This window comes from Xenia sp. Carnegie-2017, unplaced genomic scaffold (genome assembly GCF_021976095.1).
Source record: "Xenia sp. Carnegie-2017 unplaced genomic scaffold, XeniaSp_v1 HiC_scaffold_23, whole genome shotgun sequence".
NCBI classification, from domain to species: domain Eukaryota; kingdom Metazoa; phylum Cnidaria; class Anthozoa; order Malacalcyonacea; family Xeniidae; genus Xenia; species Xenia sp. Carnegie-2017.
This window is the reverse complement of record NW_025813486.1, coordinates 4,237,877-4,262,176: the sequence shown is the minus strand read 5'-3', so window position 1 is coordinate 4,262,176 and position 24,300 is coordinate 4,237,877. Positions and strand designations below refer to the sequence as shown.

Sequence of the window (24,300 nt, the reverse complement as noted above, 5' to 3'; positions counted from 1 at the left end):
GAGATTAGAGAAAGAGTTGGTGTTGAGTGTATCGAGAATTGGGTAAGGCGCCAGCGTTTGAGGTGGTTTGGGCATGTGGAAAGGAGGGAAGAAAGTGCTGAAATTCGTAGAACGTTGCATATGAATGTTGATGGAGTCCGCAAACGAGGTAGACCGAGAAAGAGATGGATGGATGCTGTGAACAGTGATATGAAGGCGATGGGTATAACGAGAGATATGGCGAGAGATAGAGACGTTTGGCGTAGAAAAGTTCATGGACCGGTCAACCCCCCTGGCGGGGATTAATACTGGCCGGTATACAAATGTTGTTTGTTTGTTTGTTTGTTTTGGGATGACAGAATTTTATGACATAAATTTTGTTGAATAAATACTGTCCTGTTAGTTTTTCATATTCTTTGATACATTCAGTAGTTTTTTACCAAGCTCCATAAGCCTATGACCATATTCTAAGTTCTTATAATTTCCAGGGGGTACACCTATCATACCAAACATACCACCCCACCATGCTGCAGCCAATATTCCTGTACTGTCACTATCTCCACCATGAAACATAGAACAAGAACACAATTGAAACCATGAATCTTTTGCCATCATCAAAGCATCGTAAGCAATCATTGGTGCATCATGACCACTGGACCCACCCCAACCTGCATAACTCACAGATTTATAAAAAGCATCACGTTCAGGTATGTTATACATCACTGGAAACTTTGGTTCACTGGTTCCATTTGTTAATCCCCGTACTTCAAGATATGACTCCCAACTGTTTTTAAAGTAGCCCCAAGATTTCTTGTTTTCTTCTACATCACGACCAACCTTCTCAATGTATTCCCAAACTTTGGGTAAAACACCTAAAAGTCCTGCACCCCAACTTTTTGGAGGTATCTTCTGTATAGCATAGGCTGTAAATAAAGCTGCAGTAACAGCCCCAAGATAACCTAAAGATAAAATCACTATCTTTAAAGATTGCTAATTTCATGTCACTTACATTATGATGACCCTAATTACATAATAGCGGCATTTTGACATGGATCATGGATTCAAAGGCTGTAGTAGTGAAGATATAAAAGAAAAACAGAAATGGCAATTCAAATAGCTTTTAGAAGACAGAAATTTGGAAATGTGGAAAATGTGAGAATGTTAGAAGGATGGAGGCATTTGAGACGTGGTTCTAGAAAATGATAGACTTATGCAAACCTAAGGTCAACATCTTTTATTTCATTGATAAATTGATATTAGACAAAAGGATACGAAACATTCATGGTAATGGCTTGTTCAAGTAAGTAATCAAAGGAAGAGTTGAAGGTAAAACATCTAAAATAAGCAAAAGGATTGAAAAGCTAAATTACTATAAGGTGTGTTAAAATGAAAAGAAATGCAGATAACAGGAAAACCTGGCAAACTGTATACAAAGCAACACTTGGTGATAGACAAAACACTAGACATTAGTGACTTGATAATTGATACATGATCTGAAATCGTTGCTTTATTATGAAAGGTGAATACCTGTAGGGTGATTATGAGTCATCCTTCCACTTTCAACAGCAATTTCAATTAACATTTCAATTTGATCTTCACAAGGAAACATCAAACCTATACACATGGATCTCATAGCTGCACCACATCCTCCACCTCGTTCATTAAATGGTATAATGTAACCTTTTTCCTCAAGAGGTCGTAACATAAAACATGCCTTTGTTGTGGTCTGACCAGGAGCTCTTTCCCACATATCCTCAGCACATGTCTTCTTGTACTTTGTAGCCATAATGCTCAATAACTCTCCCGTTGTTGCCCATTCAGAAACCAACGCTTCTGCTGTAGCAATGTGTAGTACAGTGTCGTCACTAACCCTCCATCCTTTAATGTCAATTTTATTAAGTCCTCCGAGTTTTTCTAGTTCTTCATGAATTTGAGTACCACTGTAACAGAATTCCCACAAACCATTCTTATAACCTAGAGCATCTCCCACTCCACTGAGAACCATAACTGCTTCGTATTTCTCGCATAATTCGACCGTATTTTTATAAGCCATTTTTAATGTTTACTTCACTGTAGTTTAATGAATGCTTAACGTGGGTTTTTGAAACCCGGAAAACACCAGGCTTACCTCAACTTATAAAAAACAAAAATCTTTCGTTTGCTTTGTTTCAATATTGTTTCAAACTATTCTGTTTAGATTTAGACGAGAGCGTTGGGAGACTGGGACTGTTATTTTGTAATCCTTAATCTTTACCCGATTCCATGATCTTCAATCTGATTAACATGTTGCTTGTTGCAAAGATACGTTAAGAGTTGAAAAAACTTTTTCAGCGATAATATTCGAAAATACGGCGTTTGCATTGGTGAATTTTTACAACGAAAATACATGGGATATCATTCCATATTCTAACATCATTTTTTAGGATGAAAATATGTCGAAAGACAAAGATGAACTTTAAGGATTCAAAACGTTAGTCATGTGGGGCGATGGAAAAACAAAGGGAAACGGCAAGTCGAAGAAATTTCCTGCAGAGATAATAGAGGTTTCAGGTTAGTACTTTTAGTGTGTTGTAGAATTTTTTGTCAAGTTTCTAAAAGCTTGTATAATTCAGCCAAAAAGCTAATTGCTAGTGCATCTAGCTCTTTCTCTTTGTTATCATTTCTTCATGAAACATCTTTGCTTTGCTATATATCTGTAAATTTCTGTGTGAAAATCTATTTGTTTATTTCTCTGTCTTGTTTGTAGAAATAGTCATAGTTTATATGAAGGTTGCTGTTATCAATTCAACTTACTGCTTTTTTAGGAGGGAAATACTTTCTGATAAAAAGCCTTTGCTCGAATGTTGTTCTTTCTTCTACATAGCAATAGTTCAATTACAATACTGACAATAAGGATGTGTCTATTTCTCAGATTTTAACTTGTTTGCTCTTAAATACATGTAGTAATACATTAGGCCAAACTTTGCATAAGGTCGTTTCCTTATAATTTCAGGCATGCTACTGCTTCCAATTGAAAATTATTATTTTTTAATAGTTGTTAAATAGTCATCCATTGTTTTGTATAAACAGATAGTAAAGATTATTTGCTCAAGACAATGAGAAAAGAAGAAACTTTCTCTATAAATACTGGCAAAGGGTGTCGCAAAAAAATTCACAAAGCAAAGTTTACAATTAAAAGTGAGAGTGAATCAGATGATGTGGTGAGTTGCCCGAAATATTACATTGACCACATTTTGTTTAAATGGTGTTTACTGCATGTTTCTCAATTATTGCTGCCATCATCTGTAGTTAGCACTCATGTCACTAATGTGATGATGCATTCATGGAAATTTGTTAAGTACTCCATATGGTATTCATGATTCAAATGTTATTATCTACTAATTCTATGTTGGAAGGTCTACATTGCTGAACAAGGCTATGAGCCTAAGAATTTAAATGAGAAGTAGTAGCTAATAACAAACTTTTCAAACAACATGTATAAAATTTTGTATTGTTGTTCTTGTTACCAGCAGGAGCACAGTATTCCTAAAAAGCTAAAGGCATCCAGGTCAAAGAAAACAGAGGCTTGCTGCTCAGCAAGCCTTGCTTCACTTATAAAAGAGTAATTAACCAAGGTATGTACTATACACAATGATAATAATTATTCTTATCTTTAAATTATGCAATTTTATTTTTAATGAGGAATGCTAGGGAATTAAGGTCATTTTTCAGAATAAAACTTGGATGTTGTTTGGTTAAATGCTAAAAAAGTTCATACTGTATGACATGTTCCCGTTAATCATAAAATGCTGTTAATTTGAAATTTATTTCTTGTTTGTAAGGGAAAAATCTTTTAAAATGCAAACATTGTACAGTGTAAGACTTGTATAGGGAAATCATACAAAAGAATTTTCAATCAGTGGGGCTTATGAAATTAAAAAATTGAGATTTATCATTATAATATAATGTACTTGTTGTTAGTAAAGTACACCTTAATAGTTGGTACTAAAAGGAAAATATTGTTAAATATTGCCTAAGTTCTTGTTGATTATTTAGGAGAGTCAGTCAGATGAAGGTAGTGCACTTTGCAATGATAAATGCATGTATAAAAAAGAAGCCTTGGAACTCAAAGAGAGGGTAGAAATGCTGGAAAATCAGATCAAAAGACTAAATGAGCAAATTGACAATGGCAATGGTGAGCTTGAGGAAAATTTACTTCATTTGTATTTTCAAATCAATGCTTTCTCTGCTTTTCAGTTTTGTCTTCCAAAATGGAGAAATTTGTAAATTGCTTGTTCTATTCAGTATATTTTGGATTTGAAATTTAGTATTTGGGTGAAAAGCAACAACTCAATATTACGTAGTGTCATCAACCTTTAGAAGGTTATGATATATTGTTTTAAATTTCTAGATTTAAGAACTTCATGTTTGTAAATGTAAATCGTCCAGGTTGGTATAGTCCTGAGAAGGACTGTTTTTGTTGTTGTTTTGACTGACGACGTTTCGACAACCTTAGCGGTAGTCATCTTCAGAGTCAAATGAGGAGTAAACGTCAGTTTAGCCGTATTTGTTATCTGGTTCTTACGTCATTGTATTGTGTGTACAGGAAATGTGTACAGGAAATGTGAAATAGCGTATCAAAGAGACTTGTCAGAGACAACCAAAGACGAGATCAGAAGCAGGATAGCCTCTACTTTACAATCGTCCTCTATACGTGACAACAACTTGACAAAGAACGAACAACAAACACTCAAACGACTAAAACACAACAACAACATCGTCATTTTACCAGCAGACAAAGGACGTGTGACTGTGGTCATGGACAGGAATGATTACTTTAACAAAATGGGCACCCTTGTTAACGACAGACAAACGTACGAACAACTCAAATGAGACCCAACACCATCACTAGTACGCAAACTTAACAGCAAGATCTTCTATGAGAAAATCTAACATTATATCTGAACGTATTTACTATCGACTCAGATGTTCAGTACCACGACCACCCAGACTATACGGACTACCAAAACTTCACAAACCACAAATACCCATGCGACCAATTGTATCATTCTGTGGTTCGCCTACTTACGAACTCTCGAAGTACTTGACTGACATACTTCAACCACTTACAAACAAATCAAAACACAAGCTGCAATCCACTGAGACTTTCATTAAAAAACTGAGCACTATACAAATACCGGACAACTATATACTAGTGTCTTTTGATGTGAAATCACTGTTCACCAGTATTCCACTTAATCTGGCACTTACTTGTACAAAAATCTTCATTACAAACACCACTGACGTACTGCCATTAATGACAGAAGACATTATGGAGCTACTGGAGCTCTGCCTCACCTCGACTTACTTCCAGTACAAAGGTACACACTACAAAAAATTACATGGAACAGCAATGGGCTCACCCGTTTCTGTTGTAGTTGCTAAAATTGTAATACAATCTATAGAGGAACGGGCGCTAACGACTTACAAACATGCACTATTACAAAATTACTTCCAGTACAAAGGTACACACTACAAACAATTACATGGAACAGCAATGGGCTCGCCCGTTTCTGTTGTAGTTGCTGAAATTGTAATGCAATCTATAGAGCAACGGGCGCTCACGACTTACAAACATGCACTACCTTTTTGGTTTCGCTACGTAGATGACACAATCACAGCACTAAATGCAGACTAGATTGATGACTTTTTCACACACATCAACAAACACAACAGCTACATACAATTTACCAAAGATGTCGAAGAAAACGGAACTCTTCCTTTTCTCGACTGTTTGGTAAAACATGACAATCAAAAACTACGAACAACAGTTTATCGCAAGCCAACACATACTGACCGACTACTAGACGAATCATCTTACAACCCTACATCACACAAAGCCACCACAATCAGAACATCAACAAGACGTGCACAAATCATATGTGATTCACCGGACGCTCTACACAACGAAAACAACTATCTCAAACGTGTTTTTGACAAAAACAACTATAACTCTGACTTTATCAAACGCAACACATACAAACCCAACGAAACGAACAATTCAGTGACAACAGCAACGATACCTTGCATCAAAGGTACGTCTGAGACTATCTCGCGTATCATACGACCATACAACATACGTGTCGCATATAAACCAATCACAAAGTTACGACAAGTACTAACGAACAGAAAGGACATAGAACAACCCAACGAACGACAAGGTGCAGTTTACAAAATAAACTGCTCCGACTTTCACGCCTCATATATCGGGGAAATTAAACATAAGACTTACTGAACACAAACGAGCTACTAAGAAACAAGACAAAACTAATCACATTGCCGAACATCACCGAATCACTAAGCACAACATTGACTGGGACTCGGCAAAATGCATTACTTACAGTACTGACTATAGACAACGGCTTACATTAGAAAGTTGATATACCAACTTGGAACAAACCCCCCTGAACAGATCACAGCAATTACCGGCACCTTACAAACGACTTATTCACAATACAAACAAACGATTAACTAAAAACATTACACTTCACACTAATTCACAATGACAATACACATTTCCTGTACACACAATACAATGACGTAAGAACCAGATAACAAATACGGCTAACCTGACGTTTACTACTCATTTGACTCTGAAGATGACTACCGCTAAGGTTGTCGAAACGTCGTCAGTCAACAACAACAAAAACAGTCCTTCTCTGGACTATACCAATCTGGACGATCTACATTTACAAACATGTAACGATACTCCCGGAATTGTATCGTGGATTCATGTTTTATTGAATTCTGTATAAAATAATGTGTACTACTAGAACCTGTTCAGGGAATTTGCTAAATTGTGTTTATGAAATCCTTAGTTAATGAACTACATTATAACATAGATTCATTGGAAAACTGTAGTTCACGGAAAAATATAGTTTTGAAAACTGTAGTGTTTGGGAACAAAACTATCAATTGTAAAACTACAGTTCTCCCAAAACTTTAGTTTCTATAACTCTAGTATCCCCAAAACTATAGTCCCGAAAACTATAGTTTATTCATACAACTATAGTTTTCGGAACTACAGTTTTTGTTCCAAAATACTGCTGTTTTCAAAACTATAGTTTATTTTTGTAAGGGTTCAACCAACTTTTTGCAAGTACCTTTAAAGCATATGTTGGTCATGGACAAAGAACTAATAATGTTGATAATGGTTGTGAAAATGGTGATGTTCCCGATGATAGAGAAGATGTTGTAAATAATGATGGTGATGATGATGGTAATTCTGGGAATGTATTTTGTGGACGAGACGGAACAGTTAATGAAGGTGACGGACACCTTGTAACAGAAAACGCCGTGCCTAAAAAAGTTGATAAAGAACGCAGGAAGGGAAGAAGTAACAACAAAAGAAAAAGAAAAGAGGCAAAGTCCAGTGACAGAAAAAGTGTGTCTTTTGCAAAGAAGAGAGCTGGTCATTTGACATCCTATGACAAATGTAAAGCCTTTCTTTGTCAAGAACCATCTTCCAAAGATAATGGAATGGTGGATTGGGTGTTATGTGATGTTTGTCAACAATGGTACCATTGGGATTGCGTTGGCATTACGACAAAGCCGAAAGGAAAATTTGATTGCAGATGCAATGTATCTTACTTTACTCATGGGTAAATTATACATCCACTTTTTCTAAACTACGAACTGTTAGTCTGTTCATTTTTGCGCATCACCGATTTATTTGCATACGTATTCATAACAGTTATTAATACGTTATTCGTGCTCTTGAATGCTTTATTTCTAAAATGTGAGTTTCTTGAACACACACGAATAAATATATTTCATTTCTTTTAATTTTTCTTTGACAGATCTGCGAAAACATTTGACATAAATATAAAGGGAAATCGCTCATTCAGAGGATTAAATGTTCTGCTAGAATTTAAATTATTTAATATCAGTTACAGATAAACATACCTATAATATTTTAACATTAAATTTTAGACACATTTAACAAAAATCGTCAACGGTGCCATACCAAGTTAACGCCACAGGTTATTTAAGCAAATGATCCGTGGGCGAAATCAAGCTCAGAGTGAACTCACAGATCTCTACATGGCGTGTCCTTTAACTCGAACTCAAGAATGAAAACATATTCTCTGTTAGTGTCTTAACTCTTCATTTTTGTATATATAGGCAAAGATCTGTTGAATGTACTCAAAGAAATAGTCACAGATATTTTTCAATCCTTTGATGAAACAAATTCAATGAACATCAACTACATGTATAACGTTTTATTCCCTGAGGTTTGTTTGTCTAACGCCAAATTCCAAGTCGTTCTTTTGTTGTGAAAGCTATGTGACAGTGAAACTATGATATTTTATTTAATGCATATATTGTATACGAAAACTGAGCGTTGTCTCCGAAATAACTCTGAAAAATTTATAATTGTGCGAGTGGAGTTCAAGACGTTGCAGACTTTGAAAGTGACTAACCTTGTTGTCTACCGAAGTACCTGAAAGCTGTAGTGGATATTGTAAAAATTTGAGGTGACTTGATAATGTATCATACTAATTTACTCTTATGACTCAATGTTATCTAAACATACTATTGACGAAACTAGCGCTGTTTTGAATAGGTTTACTGAATAAGATTTTCTATTCAAAAATAAAATTCTTATACAGGAAACAATTATACTTCAATTTTGTCTATAGTTAAAATAAAAGATGCTTTTAGTTACAACTAGAAATGAAATATGTCAAGTTAAGAAAGAAATTGAGGAGTTATAAATAAAATATCAAAGTTAATTTTCATGCAACGCTATAAACTACATTAGCTATTTAGCTAACATAACAGTTGTTATGAACAAAAGTGTTTATTAAAAAACCTCCACTTTTTCATAAATTTTATTATCCAGCGTACGTACGTTAGAAGGCTATTACACATGATTTCTTAACAACTTTTCAAGTGCCCTTTACGTAAATTGATTTTCTAATTAAAGGATCTTCAAGAGCTTGAAGTGACTGCACAACTCTGTTATACATTACACTGGTCAACAGCAAATTTGGTGTCTCAGTTTTGTAAACTGATTTTGGATAATTTTGATGTGCTGAGTCCAAAATAACACTATTTTGCTGGGTCAGGTCGAGATTTTAAACTATCGTTAATTTTCTATTTTTAACTTTTAAATACCCGAGAAAGGTACAACAGAAGCACTAACCATTTACCTTTTAAAGTTCTATTATCTGAACAAATTTAAATTTTTTAGCACTAGCAATACAAAGAAGAAAGCATTTGAATAAGCAATTTTTGATTGAATTTCAATTAGGGAGTTTAGGTTTTGCGATTATTATGGGATATTTAAAGATAAAATAAGGCTTTATTTAGCCCATACTGAAATTCAATGGTAAAACTTGTTAAAACACACCAACATATTAATGTACGTAAAAAATAATAAAAAGTAGAAATAAGAAAAATAAGCCAGATGTTTTTTGCTATGTTTGTGGTGAATACACACTTGCACCAAATCGCAATACTGTCACCACCTTTATCAAGCGCGTTTACTATGCATATTTTGGCATGAAGCTCGGCGATCAAGACAAAAGTTGGGCACCTCACATGGTTTGCAAAAGATGGCACGCAAAAGTCCATGAACTTTGGCATCCCCATGATTTGGCGAGAGCCTTAAATCATGCAACCGATTGCTACTTTTGTGCTATCAATGTCATGGGAATTAACAGAAAAAATCGCACAACACTGGAGTATCCCAATCTACCGTCAGCTATGCGCCCTACTCCTTATAGTGAAGAAATTCCCGTACTTGTATTTGAAGATACAAGTATTGAAGAAAGCAGTAGTAGCCAGGATGAAACTCAAAGCATTGCCACTACCGTTGATGCATCCTTTCCACATGACTAAATTGTTTTCCCGATGGCAAAATTGTTTCCCAAAACGAACTAAACGATCTTGTTCGCGATTTAAATTTGCCAAAAGACTCTGCCGAACTTCTTGCATCTCGTTTAAAGGACAAGAACATGCTAAATGGTAAAGTTAAGGTAAGTTTCTTCCGTACCAGGCACCAGGAATTTTTAAGATATTTTGCTCAAGAAAAAGAATTAGTCTATCGCAATGACATAGTAGAGCTACTGAAACATCTCGGCGTACCTGAATACAAATCAGAGGACTGGCGACTTTTTATCGACAGCAGCAAAAGGTCCTTGAAATGTGTGTTGTTACACAATGGAAATCAATTTGCATCTGTGCCATTGGCACATTCGACAACATTAAAAGAACAGCATGAAGCAATTAAGTACGTCCTAGAAAAAATTTCTTATGACCAACATAAATGGCTGATTTGCGTTGACTTTAAAATGGTCAACTTCTTGCTTGGTCAACAGTCTGGACTTGCCAAATACCCATACTTTTTATGCCTCTGGGATAGTAGGGATCGTACTCATCATTACGTGAAAAAAGAATGGCCAGTACGTGAAGAGCTTGCTAGTTGTAGAGCAAAAAATGTGATAAACAAGCCTCTAGTTGACAGGGGACGTATTTTATTTCCTCCACTGCACATAAAGTTCGGTTTGATAAGGCAATTCACTAAAACTTTGGATAAAGATGGACGGTGTTTTCAGTTTCGTTGTAAAACCTTCCCCAATTTGTCAACTGAAAAATTAAAAGCTGGTATTGATCCCGAAAATCTTGGCTCTTTAAGCGATGAGCAAGGAGAACGCTTTCACCATGACTTAAGAGAAAGGTGGGACATGGTGATGATGGCAGACTACTGTTGGAATTTAAAAAGAGATGTGCAAGCACCAAAACATTCGCGACAATCAAAAAAAACGAAAATTTAGACCGTAATAATGCAAACATTAAGTTTTCATTTTTAGTTACATGTACTGTACATGAAGTGTACATGATTCTTTCTTGGAATACTGCAATTTTATCATAAAAACTGACATTTAGTTTTGAAACATCTTGAAAACATTGTTTTAAAAAAATATAACTAAAGTCGCATAATTTTAAATTCAAATTTGCAAAAAAATTTGACCTCCGAGAGCAAAATGAATGTTATTTCTAGATTTAGCATAGCAAAAATATAGTAAATCTGTCAAAAAATATCAGACACCTTTTAAAAAGTTTCTTTTTGTTGACCAGTGTTATCGCTGGTGCTTTCATAGTCGTGTGTAAAAATATCGCTTCAACATATTCAACATAAAGTACTTTTCATGGTTAATAAAACTATTCAAAAGTCAGTAATCTTGCCGTGCTGCTGAAAGTAGTGACTCCACGTATTTTCCATTTCTGTCTTTAACAGGATTTGCTCTTCCTGGGATCGGTCAAGCAAATGGCATAAATCTATAGCCTTCCGTTTAAAAGTAAATGAAACTGAAAAATCTTCATCAGTAGGTGCAGCTAGATATTCACACCAAAAATCATTGTCAGGATCTTTGACGGCATCAAATGTTAACGCGGTATGTGAATGATTAAAATGTGATTCTTTTCCTCGTTATAAGCTGCGATATCTTTATTGACATCCTTTGTTACTCAAGTAATTTGCTTCGAAAGTCTGGATGCCAACGCTTGACCATCTAAAAAACAGAACAAACATACAGAAACATTTACAAACATACAGAGAACATTACAAAGAAGGGAACATGTAAAGTAATTTACAAACATTGCAAGTTGTATGGAACATTTATGAGATACGTATAGTTACCACAGTATTTAGACTTAAGCTTTAGGAGAAACCATATTTCAACAACATTTTTCCTCATTCGAGACAAAACACGTTTTCTTTCCTAGACGCAACCTCGCGTTATGCATTTTCGTACTCTGAGTCAGTATTTTGCCAGCTTGCAGAAATTGAGTTTTCCCTTTCCATGATCTTCAAACTGCTCATCAATTCTAAACAGTAAATACCAAATCATTGCAAATATAAGGCACGGTCTGACAAGCACCTGCAAGTTGCATATACATCTCTACTTGTACGTACGTATAAAAACAAGAAATAATTTTTTATTCCATATTCCAACTTATTATTTACAATGTTACGACGTACATTCATAGCTTCAAAATTTCCCAGTTCATTTTTCTAAATTCACACTGTTTAAGACTTTAATATCTCTAGAAACAAGTTGCACTTTTTGAACATACTTTTTCATCTGATTAAATCGAACAGTCAGTTCACTTGGATCAGTGCAACCATTCCATCGATGGTAAAGATCAGCGTACAAGTCCAGGTATATAACGTACTTGCATTTCCAATCTTCTTCTTCTGTAAGTTGTTGAAGATTTACGTATATTTGTTAAAAAAGTTTTCTGTGCGTAAAACATTTCCACATAATGAGCAATAATTATGTGTCAAATCTGTTCCTTAGCTACAAGCCATTATTTCTCATTTACTAACCAGTCTCAACTTCACGATCAAAAAAAGTCGATTCGTCCTTCATCTACTCACGAATATCATCTATTGAAATCCTGTGAGCTTTAGATAATGAAAAAAAAAGAAAATTTACTGCTTTCATGTGAGTCGTAAATAGTTCATATCCAAAATCGGAGTCAAATATAATCACACAGCAAATACAAACATATACTCACACGGAAAGCACCTGCATAACTTTTCAATATCTAATTTTGCAGTTTCTTTCACGTCAACAGCTCGCTTCATCCTTGCCATCAGCAAATTGCCACAAAAAACAAAATTTAATTCATATTTGCTATTACATAATATGATGACATGTTAGCTATGTATATGTTCAAACAAAGAAAGAAAAACTAGCTATACCTAAATTAATCTTCGTTTTCTTTCCATAATGTAAAAGAGCATCACTGAGTACATCAACTCTCTGACTTGGACGTATTTCTTTAGTCATTCTGCTAAATTTGCGAATGTAAGCCCACAATCTCTCCAACATCTCACCGTCAGTTAGGCCAAATCCTTCTTCCCGTCGGGGACTAAATTTAACCTTTTACAAGAAAGATTTAGTAAACAATTATTGAATTTTCATCATTTATCATCTACAATACCATTAGTTATGATAGCACAAAAACCCAGGTATCAATATCTGTTTATACGTATGAAAAATAAAAACAACAACTAACTTGGCATCGTCCAACATGCCCATAGCAGTGAAAAATTGGAATTGAAAATTGAAAAATGTCAACAATCGGATCCTCCAAATTCTTTTTGTAACAAACAAAATAAAGAAAAACATGTGAAAGACTACCTTTTCAAAGAAAAAAAGTGTTGAGGGAAAGTTATTGACTAAGGAAACAGTTAACAAAGCAACTATTGTCAATTGAATATTACCTGTAAGTGTTTCACCAACATGCATGCAACATCATACAATATGTTTATTTTGAGTGCAGGATTATCAGCATTATCTTTCTCTAATTTTGGAGAACATAAACTGCATAGCTCAATCTATAAAATATGTAGAATATTTTTTTAAATAATGCAACCACATGTATGCAAAAAGCTTCAGCACTTGCACAAAGCATTGAAAGTAGCAAACCAACTGAAAAAAATAAATTTACACCATCAAATGCATGCATCCTAACCACCTCTTTCAAACCAAGAACATTTAGGTAAAAATAGACAAAAATGTGTGTAACAGACCTATCTCCATGTTTCAAATTTAAGAATTTTTTAGGAAATTCATGTCAACAGCCTCGTCCATAGATTGCTGTTTCATCAAGAGCTTTGTAGTGACTCATTGATCAAACAGCATTCCCAGCAAGAAAACCATGACATTCTTATAAATATCAATATGTAACAAACAAAAAAGTATACAAGAGTTTTATTTCCTAAAGCCCATGGCAAAAATTTATTGAAAATAAAAACTATGTGGTAGAAAATGAAAAAAATCAAATAATAATATGATGAAGGATAAAATCATGCAATGTATTTGAGTTCAATGATGCAGTCAAAAAGGTGTTTGAGATAGCATTGCTAATGTTCTTTTTCCTAATTTTTCTTGTTAAACAAGTAATACGAATATACTCACTTTGGTACAAGCAGGACAGATATTTCCTTCATCAAGCTCAGGAATAACACAGCTCAACATGTTTAGTTTATGTCTGTAAATTCTGAAAAAAGCAATGACACAAAGAAAGCAATTATGCACTCTTAAACAAATGACATAAACAAAATACAGTGCAATATAATAATACTTGAGGAAAAATTCTTTCCCATCATAAACTTTAGCATTTTGATTTTCTCCAATTAAATACATCTCTTAAGATGAGATTCTTAGGCTATAAAACTTTCTACTAGACTACTGTAACTCTTAGACTACTGCAACTTTCCCAGCAATTCATACCTAGTACAGCAGTTTAATAAATCAGTGAACTACATGCAGTTACCTATATTCTTCAAAAGCATCTATAATGACAGGATACCTTTTTGGTGTTGCATAAGAAGGGAATATGTGGTTATGATTGGAACACAATAACTTTGTTCTTGTTCCAATACCATGATATTTCAATGTCCATCTGAACATTAAAGCGAAGGCTCAGTCATACGGCTTGCAAAAAGTGGACCAAGCTGTCTCAGAAGACACCGTTCGGCAAATCATTGAGAACGAAATTAAGGGATCATCATCGACTCTTGGTTACAGGGGTATGTGGAATAAGTTAAGAACAAGTTACAATATAAAGTTCCTCGAGACACAGTTATGAGAATCCTAAAAGACGTCGACCCAGAAGCATCGGCACTCCGTAAAGCTAGAAAGTTGCTTCCGCGAACTTACGTATCTGATGGACCAAATGCTACCTGGCATGTAGATGGATACGATAAGCTGAAGCCCTACGGTTTACCAATTCACGGTTGTGTTGACGGGTTTTCTTGACGAATAATATGGCTAAAAGTTTGCAAAAGCAATAACAATCCAGTTATTCCAGCTAATTTTTTTACGGTCAGTGGAAGAATTTAAGTTTCGCTCCATCCTAGTACAGTACAGGCAGATTGAGGAACAGAGAATACTATTTTGCAGCGATGCAATGTAGCCTTGTTGGTGGTGAGCAAGGGCATCGTTATTCATCATCTCATGCTAATCAATGGATTGAGAACTGGTGGTCTCACTGTAGAAAAGGATTTTCTGGATGGGTTATCAATCATTTTAAACATCTTGTTCATGAAAGAAAGCTTGCATTGGGAAATCACTTGCAGATGGAATGTATTTGGTTTGTTTATTCAGAGTTTTACAGTCAAAACTTAACAAGGTAAAGCAACAATGGAACACACATTGCATACGGCATTTCAGAGACACCTTGATTTCGGTGTACCTGATGATCTTTTTTCTTCCTGAAAGCACTGGACATAGGAACTGCACAATCACTTTTCTGATAACAATGTTTGTGGTATATTGAACCAGAGAGATGTATACACAGAATGAGAATTGGAAATGGATGAAAATGATATAGAATTGATGGATTACTTCAGGTATGTTGTCAGATAAGAAAACTTAGACACAACTCATCTTAACATCTCATCTTAACACAACTTCTCATTAAAAGTGGCTTCCGGGTGTTTTTTTCCAAGAGGTTCTTTTGTATAAACTTAAAAATCAAATTTTATGTAATCAACTCTGCAAAACAAATTTATCTATTGTTGAGCTGCAATTTAATTTTATGAAAAACTTCTCAAAGCACACTTCAAGCACAACTTAACAAACATTGTTGGTTCTTCCAAATCAGTCAAATAACCAGACATTCTGTACTAAAGATATGTAAGCATAGCAGTAGAAAAAACACCCAGTTAGCTACAATAAGTAACATAAAAAACTATGATTAACTTATCTGCCTTGTTTCATTACAAAGTAGAGTGTCTTTTTGTTTGACATAATGTCTGTTAACATCTAACAAATTCTATTGAGGAGGGATAGTACAAGCACCAACAGAGAATGTGGTGGATTCTCAGTGAGATTGTAGAAGGATTAGTTCACGTTCATTCATAGGTAGGGAAAATGTTAACAATTTTCGTTTAGCTCAATAGATATGTATAAGGACTTATTATTTGCTATTTTTATTGAATTTTGCCAATAGGGTATTATGATTCAAGTAAACCTTTTTGGACATTTTTGGGTTTGCTTGAAAACTGCCACTCAAGGCTTCCACTTGAAAATATGAAGATCATAAGAAAAAACAAGCATTAAAGTGACGAAGAATTTATAGCTACTGTTTTTTAATGTCATATACTTTGTATAGATGTCTATATCCGGAGAACGGTAACCAATGCTCGGCACAGCAGCTTCTTGGACATCGTTTTATCTCTCCAAATCCCATGTCGTACGGTTTAGCAAATAACATCACTTCAGATAAGCTTGACGCTGAAAAAGATCAAGGAGAAATCAAAATAGCTGTTATGATGGAGATGAGTATCCTTATTTGATGCCTATTCCTTTCGGCTACGCTGCGAGAAATGCAAGAGTTCGAAATGAATTTGAGGTGTTGCAAATGCTTAAAAAAAGGAGGGTTTGCTTCAGTTGTCAAGGTAACTTTTTATTACATACAACATCGTTTAAATAGATGGTAATTTGGTCACGTGAAGGAAATTTTGTACGTGATTTAGAAATGCTTTATATACGCTTAGGTACGTAATGAATTGGACGGCTGTCTCTATGCGATCAAAAGAATTGCTTTGATTCCGAAAAGTGTGCTGTTTAATCGCAAAATTACTCGAGGAGAGAAGTTACTTTCTAGATTGAATCATGAAAATATTATAAGGTAAAAAAAAATTTAGTATCCAAAATGATTCGAAATTTTATAACATAATGGTTCAAAGCGAGGCTCAATTTAGACGATACAAATTGCTTGGCTTATTAAATGTTATCTTTGTAGACACTATTATAACAAAGTACATAATCCCTTTTTTCCGTGAAGCCCATGGATGCGTTCGTTCATGATGAAAGAGTCATATTGCATAAGAAGGCTCTCGTTCATCACGAGAGAGTTATGAGAAAGTTAAATTGCAAAAGGTAATGAGTAAAAAACGTATAAACATGCTTAGAGTTGGTTTAAATTATAAGTGAAAAAGGCAGAAGTTGTTTGAACATGTGCAGTATCCTTGGATGTTCTAGTTTCTTTTATGAGAAGAGTTCTTGTAAAGAAAAAGACAAATTTTGGAAACAAAAATCCCGTTTTTCCATGTTTCCGGAGACCCGAGATAGTTTAGCACTAGAGCGTCTCATATTAATTAAGGAAACCAGATAATTCTGTCTGCTACAAAGTCGATGGATGGTTTGCTTGTGATACTTAAGAAACAGTAAATGAGAGAGTTAAATCAGAAAAATATAAACCAATAAAAATTTTATGAAACATGTTTAATGTTGTCCTAAATTATAAGTGTCAGAAAAAGGCACAGTGTCAACATTGCTTGGTTTATTTTATGAGAAGAACTCTTGTTAAAAGAAGAAAAAGATAAAATTCGAAAGCAAAAAACCCCGTTTTCGGTCCATGCTTCCCGATACCTTCTTAAGCGTAAGGTACTAGGACGCTGCATGTTAACGTTTCGGTTGGAGGTTTCGGCCCCTCCACGCTATCCTACTTGGGAGATGCAATAGCAAGCTTCAGCCCATCACACCGCGAGATCGCCTGCGTTAGGCTTTGCTCTGGTTACGCAGGTGGAGTGCGGTCGCGACCGATGTCTTGGCCCCTAAGCCACTGCATACCTAATCGAACCCAACTTCCACTGCTAGTTGACATCTACTAGTTGAAGTTTTCAGCTTTGTATATATATACAAAAATTCAAAGGTTTGCAAAAGTTGTGGTATCATTAAAGTCACTACTGCGCATACCCAGATTATTTCTTTCATAATTTGCGACTAAGTTATCTAATTGCCGCAAATGTAGTGCAAGTACATATAGTTAGTCATTGCCATGGCTATGAACAATTAGTCAAATGGACTACGCATGCTAGAGCGCATGCCCATCAATACTTGACAGTAATGATGTTATTTTTGACTTGTTCTCCCACATAATGATTTAACATATTATTTGTTTATAAGATTTCTGGTGAGCTTTATTGTATTGTTCATTCGTTGACTTCACGTAAAGTAGTAAAGCAATCTTGTTTTTTCAGAACATTGCCAAGTAGTCTTCGTTGCCTAACTACTTCTTGACTATCTATTATTCATTCGTTGTCTTCATGTAAAGTAGTGAAACAATCTTGTTTTTTTTTTGTTTTTTTAAAACATTGCCAAGTAGTCTTCGTTGCCTAACTACTTTTTGACTGGCTGTGCTTATACTCTACTATATACTCTGCTTGAGTTGTTGATCTAGCTACACTTGCTTCTCGTTTACTACTTTAACAAACTATACTTGAATCGTTAGTGGAACATGGAAGAGTATACTCTAACGTTCCTTCAAGATAACGTCGTACTCGTTTTACTCCATTTGGATGCTTAACTCCAGGATTTGACATAAACTTAGGTAAGCAAAAGTTGATAAATATTTCCTGATAATTCTTGCAGGATAAGTTAAAAAAAAAACAATAGCTCTTTCAATATGTTTTCTTATCGAATGGTTCATCGCCTTTTGATCGTTTTTCGTATTTCTTACCTAGTTCCAATGGGATGGAAACTAGCTTGCAATTTTCCATACCAAATTTCTTTAGCACTCCTTCCAAGTATTTCCTTTGAGTTATGGACATTGTACGTAAATGACGGTTTCATTTAATACTCATTCCTAGGTTGTGATGTTTCTCACCCAAGTCTTCAACTTAGCAACTCTGTATTGTTGGAAAAGAATGGCCATACCTTCCACTTTACCTGTATTTACCAATTTATAAATGTTTTCTCTTAAGTGTGCAAACCTCTAATGCCATAATTCTAAAGTCAGATGTTCTTTGCAGCATGCGCTTTCTCTTTTGATGACTTTATATAGTTTTCCATACACTCACAAACTCCCAATAATCTAGAATTCTTGGAGATCTTGTATTCGTTTTTTTTAAACATTACAGTTTCAGCAAATTTAGACATAGCTTGAACAGACAGCAAATTTTTCTTCAGCTCGGGCAGATAGAGTACGTTTTTTAGGGCGTTAATGTGAGCCATATAAATGAACGGTCAAACGATGAGTTTGTTTTCCTTAAGACAATATGACACAATTATCCCAAAGATTTACTTTCTTTGGCTTTCATAACTCTTCATAATCTGATAAATTGTCACGTTTGCATATGTTGATTCGCACAATAATTGATTATCTAATCATATCTATTTTCATTTCTTTTTGTGAGTAACGCTACCTCATCAGTGCTTTCTTTATCATTTTCATTTTCTTTGGCACAATATGTTGACCTCTCTCCTTTATTGTGGAATTTACTACTTAAATCGTTCTTTCTTTTGGGACAATCTCGTGCAAAATGTTCTCTTTTCTTACATGAGCAACAAACTTCTTGAAAAGAATGCTGGTGTTCATTTTCTTTCCTACTGTAATCTTCTTTCTTTTCTTTTCTCCTGAATTATCAGTGAGCAGCATGCGCCCCTTCATCTTTCTTTGTACCTAACATTTTATTTTACAAAATTAAGCAACAGTCCTTTACCTTTTTGATAAATTTAAGATTCCTTTCCAATCGCATCGAAAGCTGTGATCAGCGGCTTGTATTCTCCTGGCAAACTTGCAAGTAAAGTCATTGCCAATTGGCGATCGTTGTTTTTATATCCCATTTCTTTTAGTTGATCGTGGAGGAATTTCAATTCGCTGATATGGTCGAGTATGTTTTCACTTTTAAACTGGTGCGATTAATATTGCTGGTGTAGTCGAATGAACTGTGAAATAGAAGTTTTGGCGAACTGATTTCTTAAAATATCCCATGCTTCTTTTTTTGTTGTTGCTATGCTGATCTATTTCGGCCCTTAAACAAATGAACAAACTTTCTTCGAAGCAATTGGCTTCACCTGATCAGACGCGTCTTTGGGTGAAATTTTAACTGATCCATCCGCATGATCAAACAAAGCCACTGTTGTATATTAGTAGTTTAAGTTTATTTATAGATCAGAGTAGCTCTTAGCATTGGTTGAGCTCCCCAATAACTTTTGTTTTATAAGTGGATCCTTTAGCAATAAAACATTATTATAATAATGTCACCCATAACGTATATGACAGCCACATTTTCCAGATACAAACGCGTGTTGAATGCCCAACATGTATATTTTTTCCCATTCAACTTCTGTATTTATATGAAAACCGTCGACATGTCCATACTTAATCTTACGATAATTTAACAAATTATTTTAAAATAGTATACGCTTCGATATACATATAAAAAGGCTCCAAACACGCTTTTAATCAGACGGTTAGTATAGATAAGCTGATTTTGGGGTGATTTATTCAAAAATTAATCACATTAGGAACAATGAAACTGGCATTCCCTGATTTTCCTATCAATCTGACCATGAATAACTTCATCAATAAAGACAATCAAATAATTCCAGAGATCAGGTGATACACATGAAGATGAAAACACCTCCTGCAGTAGCTATCACTACGTTCTTACTCAAGTAGTTTGGCATGCAAGCAATTGTCAAAAAACGGAACATGATTTTGCCAAATAACTTTGGAAACTTTCTATGGTTGTCTTGATTCAAACAAGATACGGATTCATCATCTCCTCTGTATGCCAGCTCCCTTTTAGACAAGACAGTGACATTATTTTCTCCACTGTTCTGGCTTTCATTCTCATTATGTTTCCTCCTAGCCTATTCTTGTTCTTAAAATAAATTTTCTACATTCACTCTGGTTAACATCTCTGTCTATCGTGTACAACATTTTGTACATTTGAAAAAAGCAATTTCAATTTTTATGTTATTGGAAACCGTCCAACAATTGATGTTTTTTACGAAATCAATGTTTGCCCAAGTTTTTGATTTAGATGAAACAGAAAGTAGGGCCAGCAAGCAACTGTTGTCTTTTCACTCTAGCACACAACCAGTCTTTCTTTTATTATCAAGACGGTTAGAAGTTGCTACCTCTCGTTTTCAGTCTGACCATTCCAAATCATTATAGAGCAAAGATTTCGTTTCAACTAAAACTAAGGGCCTGTTTATATGGCTCGCCAAGCCGGGTAACTCGGCCCTTATATAGAATGAATGCATTTCCCGGTGAATCGTTTATATGATACATCCGAGTAACTCGCCTTGCCGGGCAACTCGGTTTGTGTAAACGAGTTACCCGGCTAGGCGGGATGAATTTTTCCATATAAACGCATTTGCCGAGTAACTCGGCTGAGACGAGAAAATTGACTCTGTTGGTACGCATGCGTACTAAGCCTTTTACTTGCAGCATTATTATACAAAAACATACACATATCATAATTTTCAATTCTATATTCACCTATTCCATTTTTGCTGCGAAACTGTGAGGCTTTATAAAATCTCGCGCCTTTACTCGAACTTAACATAGCCAAACTTCATTTAAGAAAATTGAACGGAAGTACTAGCCGAGTTATCCGGTGCCATATAAACAGATCACTTTTTTAAACCCGGTGGAGCGAGTAACTCGCCTAGCCAGGTAACTCGGCTCCATATAAACAGGCCCTAAATGAACTATTTAAATACATATAATTATATTATACGAAGACATTTTACCGCTACAAACCAATCTTTAAGCCAATGTAAAACACGGTTATGTGCTTTCCAAACCATTTGTCATTTGTTACTAGTTGTTACAAAACAAGTACAGTCCAAAAGTCGTTTCTAAATAGGTGCACTAGACTCAAGACTGCATTACTAAACAATTTAAATGTATGGCAACAAGATCAGCCTTAGTCAATTCAAGGAAAAGCTATGAGTATGTTATAAATTATCCTTAGAAACCATACATGATGACATTGACGGTTCAAGAACATGGAAAACTATATTTCTATCTTGTGACAAGACACGTCAACTGTCCAGTGGAATATTGTGTTGTTTTTAATGTTTGTGACATCATGTTGGCCTCCAAAAGCTGTAGTATGTTTCCCTTTCATTTAGTTATGTATGTGTTGTATTCATAGCAAGTTGAATAAATAAATAAATAAAAAGTAAATAATATTGATTTCGTTATGTAAATTCTCAACTTTAATTAAGAAATAAAAGATGTTAACTGTGTTTGCACAGGCTAATGCAAACCGAGAAGACCTTTGGGAGTACTCGAGAGCAGATCAGTGCAAGCCCGAGACCGAAGGTCTGGGGTTGCACCTGCTCGAGAGTTCTCGCAAACGTTTTGTAATGAAGTGTAACTAAATAATAAAAATTTCTGAACTTACTCCTAGTACTGCGTTTGTACAGGAGTCTAAAATGTTAGAAATCTTCACAATAAGGGTCTGGTAAACTGAATCAACTTAGTACAACCTCTTCCAAAAACTCCTTAAATTTCTGTATGTCTAAATAACAGGTCAGGAACTTCTTTTTTGTGAAGGTTGTGTAAGCTGCTTCAATTTTTTATTTTGATAAAGTTTTTTATTGCTTATTAATGTCGTAACTGGCCACTGGGGAAAGTTTGAGTATTAAGTGACGGTTACCCTAGAGCTTTAGGCTCCCTGTAAAAATTATCATGAATTCTTTTTGTAATTAAATTATATTTATTGAAAATCAATTTACGAACTAGTGATTGTGATACAACTTTATGATTTTAGTTATTGTCAATAAAACAGAAATATTTTGTGTGTTTAGAAATGTTTTTGAGATGTACTCTCAACTAACTAACTGATATAAACAACACACAAAAAGAAACTTCCTCCAAAAATTTACTGTTATAAAATCTAATTTAATAAATTCCAGGTAATTAAACACAGCAAAAATTAGACTTGCTAAATGCCAAGTGAAGAATAGAGTCCTTTACGCTTTTAAGATGGACGTGTTTTGCAGTGAAAAAATCCAATTCTGAATTGATTATTAAAATTGTTGTAATCAATTTCAGCAAGTATTCAGCAACATTATTTTATAGGTGTTAATCAGTTTAAAGAATGCCCATTTATCGCATCAAAACAGGGCAATCGCAATTGGCATTTTAGAGTTTGCAGAGTTTCATTCATTTAGCAGTTATTATAAATTCATCAAGAGGGAATTTTCTTTTGTGTGGTGTTCAGATTTTTCAATTTAAATCTGTAAATGAAATTGATTTATGTATAAGCACTATAAATTAATAAATGCGATCATTCAGACCATATCTAGCAAGGTCAAGGAGGGGTCACCAATTATTGATTAACGGAGCGCTCACAGTGGTTGTGTGACGCCACAGTTGCTTTTACTATGGCAAATTTTAGGAATATTTTTAAAACGTAATCAATTTTATTGTACAATTATCTGAAGTTGTTTAATTTCATTTTGTATTACCACAAGAGAGACAACATACTGTATTTGTCATTTTAAGCGATAACATTTAGTTGAATGTGATGTTGAAAATATGATATGGTGTTGGATTGCATCGGTTGATTGTGGTGTCCAATTTAACACACGTCTTCGCTTTCATTCTTTGTTAAACTGTTTGGCATAGCAATCTTAGTGAATAGATTGGCGATCTGTTCATACGACACTTAACTTCCAGTACGCTAAATATCAAAACCAGAAAGTTTCAACCGTCGACCAGTAAAAGGTTTGTAAAACAAAAGACAAAGAATTATCATGCGTGTTTACGATACATAAATGTGACGTTTTTAAATTGTTCGCCAAGAGTTAAGTCATTTTACATTTTGAATAAAATTTTAGTCTCATTCATTACCTATTGCACTCAAAGAATCGTTCTCTAATGTCTATTTAAAAATAATCGCTGCTCACTTTCCCAAATAATGTCGTAATATTTAAATGTAAATACTTCGCTAAGTTTGTAGTCTATAGAATGTAATTTAATGTTTTAGGAACTATACTTTGTTGATTTAGTATTACCGTAACTGAGTAAAAGCACTATTGATATTGCGCATTTATGAAAAACGACAAATTTTTTTAAAATAGACATGTTTCGACATCACATGATGCCGTTCGGAAGCTCCCCATTAATTTATCTTATATCATTGTTGTAATTTATGTATCATATTACTTTTATATAAACCTTGTATTATTTATTATTTCACTTATACTGAAGATGGCATCATGAGATGTCGAAACATGTCTACTTTAAAAAAAATTGTCGTTTTTATTAAATGCGTAATTTAGTTTTCTTGTTAAATTTTTTCTGTAAAATTTGCGCACGCCCCATATGGAAAACAACTCGCGTGTTTACAATGGTTCGCGTGTTGAAATAAATTATTCATTCATTCATTCATTCTACTGTAATGTCTTAAAAAACCCTTCAAAATAATAACTAAAGCTTCCTACAATCAACCTCTTGGCTCTAGCAACCCTGGCAAAATACCATAAATGATATATTATAGATAAC

The 24,300-nt window shown here is 34.6% G+C and overlaps 3 protein-coding genes and 2 long non-coding RNA genes across 8 annotated transcripts; 3 read left to right on the top strand and 2 right to left on the bottom strand.

The window, feature by feature from the left end:
- Positions 1-332: 332 nt before the first annotated feature.
- Positions 333-2,158, bottom strand: LOC124448195 (protein ADP-ribosylarginine hydrolase-like). Its single transcript, XM_046999204.1, has 2 exons — positions 1,507-2,158; positions 333-938 (listed from the first exon to the last, which is right to left on the bottom strand). Exons 1-2 carry the CDS (start codon positions 2,030-2,032, stop codon positions 379-381), a joined length of 1,086 nt encoding a protein of 361 aa, XP_046855160.1. The 5' UTR covers positions 2,033-2,158; the 3' UTR covers positions 333-378.
- Positions 621-8,104, top strand: LOC124448196. Of its 3 annotated transcripts, none has more exons than XM_046999207.1 (7): positions 621-686; positions 2,403-2,529; positions 3,049-3,179; positions 3,489-3,593; positions 4,015-4,153; positions 7,097-7,619; positions 7,951-8,104. In XM_046999207.1, the coding sequence occupies exons 5-7, from the start codon at positions 4,060-4,062 to the stop codon at positions 7,958-7,960; spliced, it is 627 nt and encodes a 208-aa protein (XP_046855163.1). In that variant the 5' UTR covers positions 621-686; positions 2,403-2,529; positions 3,049-3,179; positions 3,489-3,593; positions 4,015-4,059; the 3' UTR covers positions 7,961-8,104. The 3 variants fall into 3 exon arrangements, with proteins under 3 accessions (XP_046855163.1, XP_046855161.1, XP_046855162.1); XM_046999205.1 differs by having other exon boundaries at positions 7,818-7,960; XM_046999206.1 differs by lacking the exons at positions 621-686; positions 2,403-2,529 and having other exon boundaries at positions 3,129-3,156; positions 3,492-3,593; positions 7,818-7,960.
- Positions 8,105-12,462: 4,358 nt separating this feature from the next.
- Positions 12,463-14,183, bottom strand: LOC124448226. The gene is made up of 6 exons (XM_046999222.1): positions 14,122-14,183; positions 13,956-14,037; positions 13,259-13,372; positions 13,051-13,149; positions 12,734-12,914; positions 12,463-12,636 (listed from the first exon to the last, which is right to left on the bottom strand). The coding sequence occupies exons 1-6, from the start codon at positions 14,181-14,183 to the stop codon at positions 12,518-12,520; spliced, it is 657 nt and encodes a 218-aa protein (XP_046855178.1). The 3' UTR covers positions 12,463-12,517.
- Positions 14,184-15,336: 1,153 nt separating this feature from the next.
- On the top strand, positions 15,337-16,638 carry LOC124448207. Of its 2 annotated transcripts, none has more exons than XR_006948975.1 (4): positions 15,337-15,391; positions 15,825-15,905; positions 16,156-16,441; positions 16,541-16,638. It is a non-coding gene; the product is annotated as an uncharacterized LOC124448207 (long non-coding RNA). The 2 variants fall into 2 exon arrangements; XR_006948974.1 differs by having other exon boundaries at positions 15,994-16,441.
- Positions 16,639-18,338: 1,700 nt separating this feature from the next.
- LOC124448215 lies at positions 18,339-18,749 on the top strand. The gene is made up of 3 exons (XR_006948982.1): positions 18,339-18,378; positions 18,512-18,637; positions 18,672-18,749. It is a non-coding gene; the product is annotated as an uncharacterized LOC124448215 (long non-coding RNA).
- Positions 18,750-24,300: the final 5,551 nt, after the last annotated feature.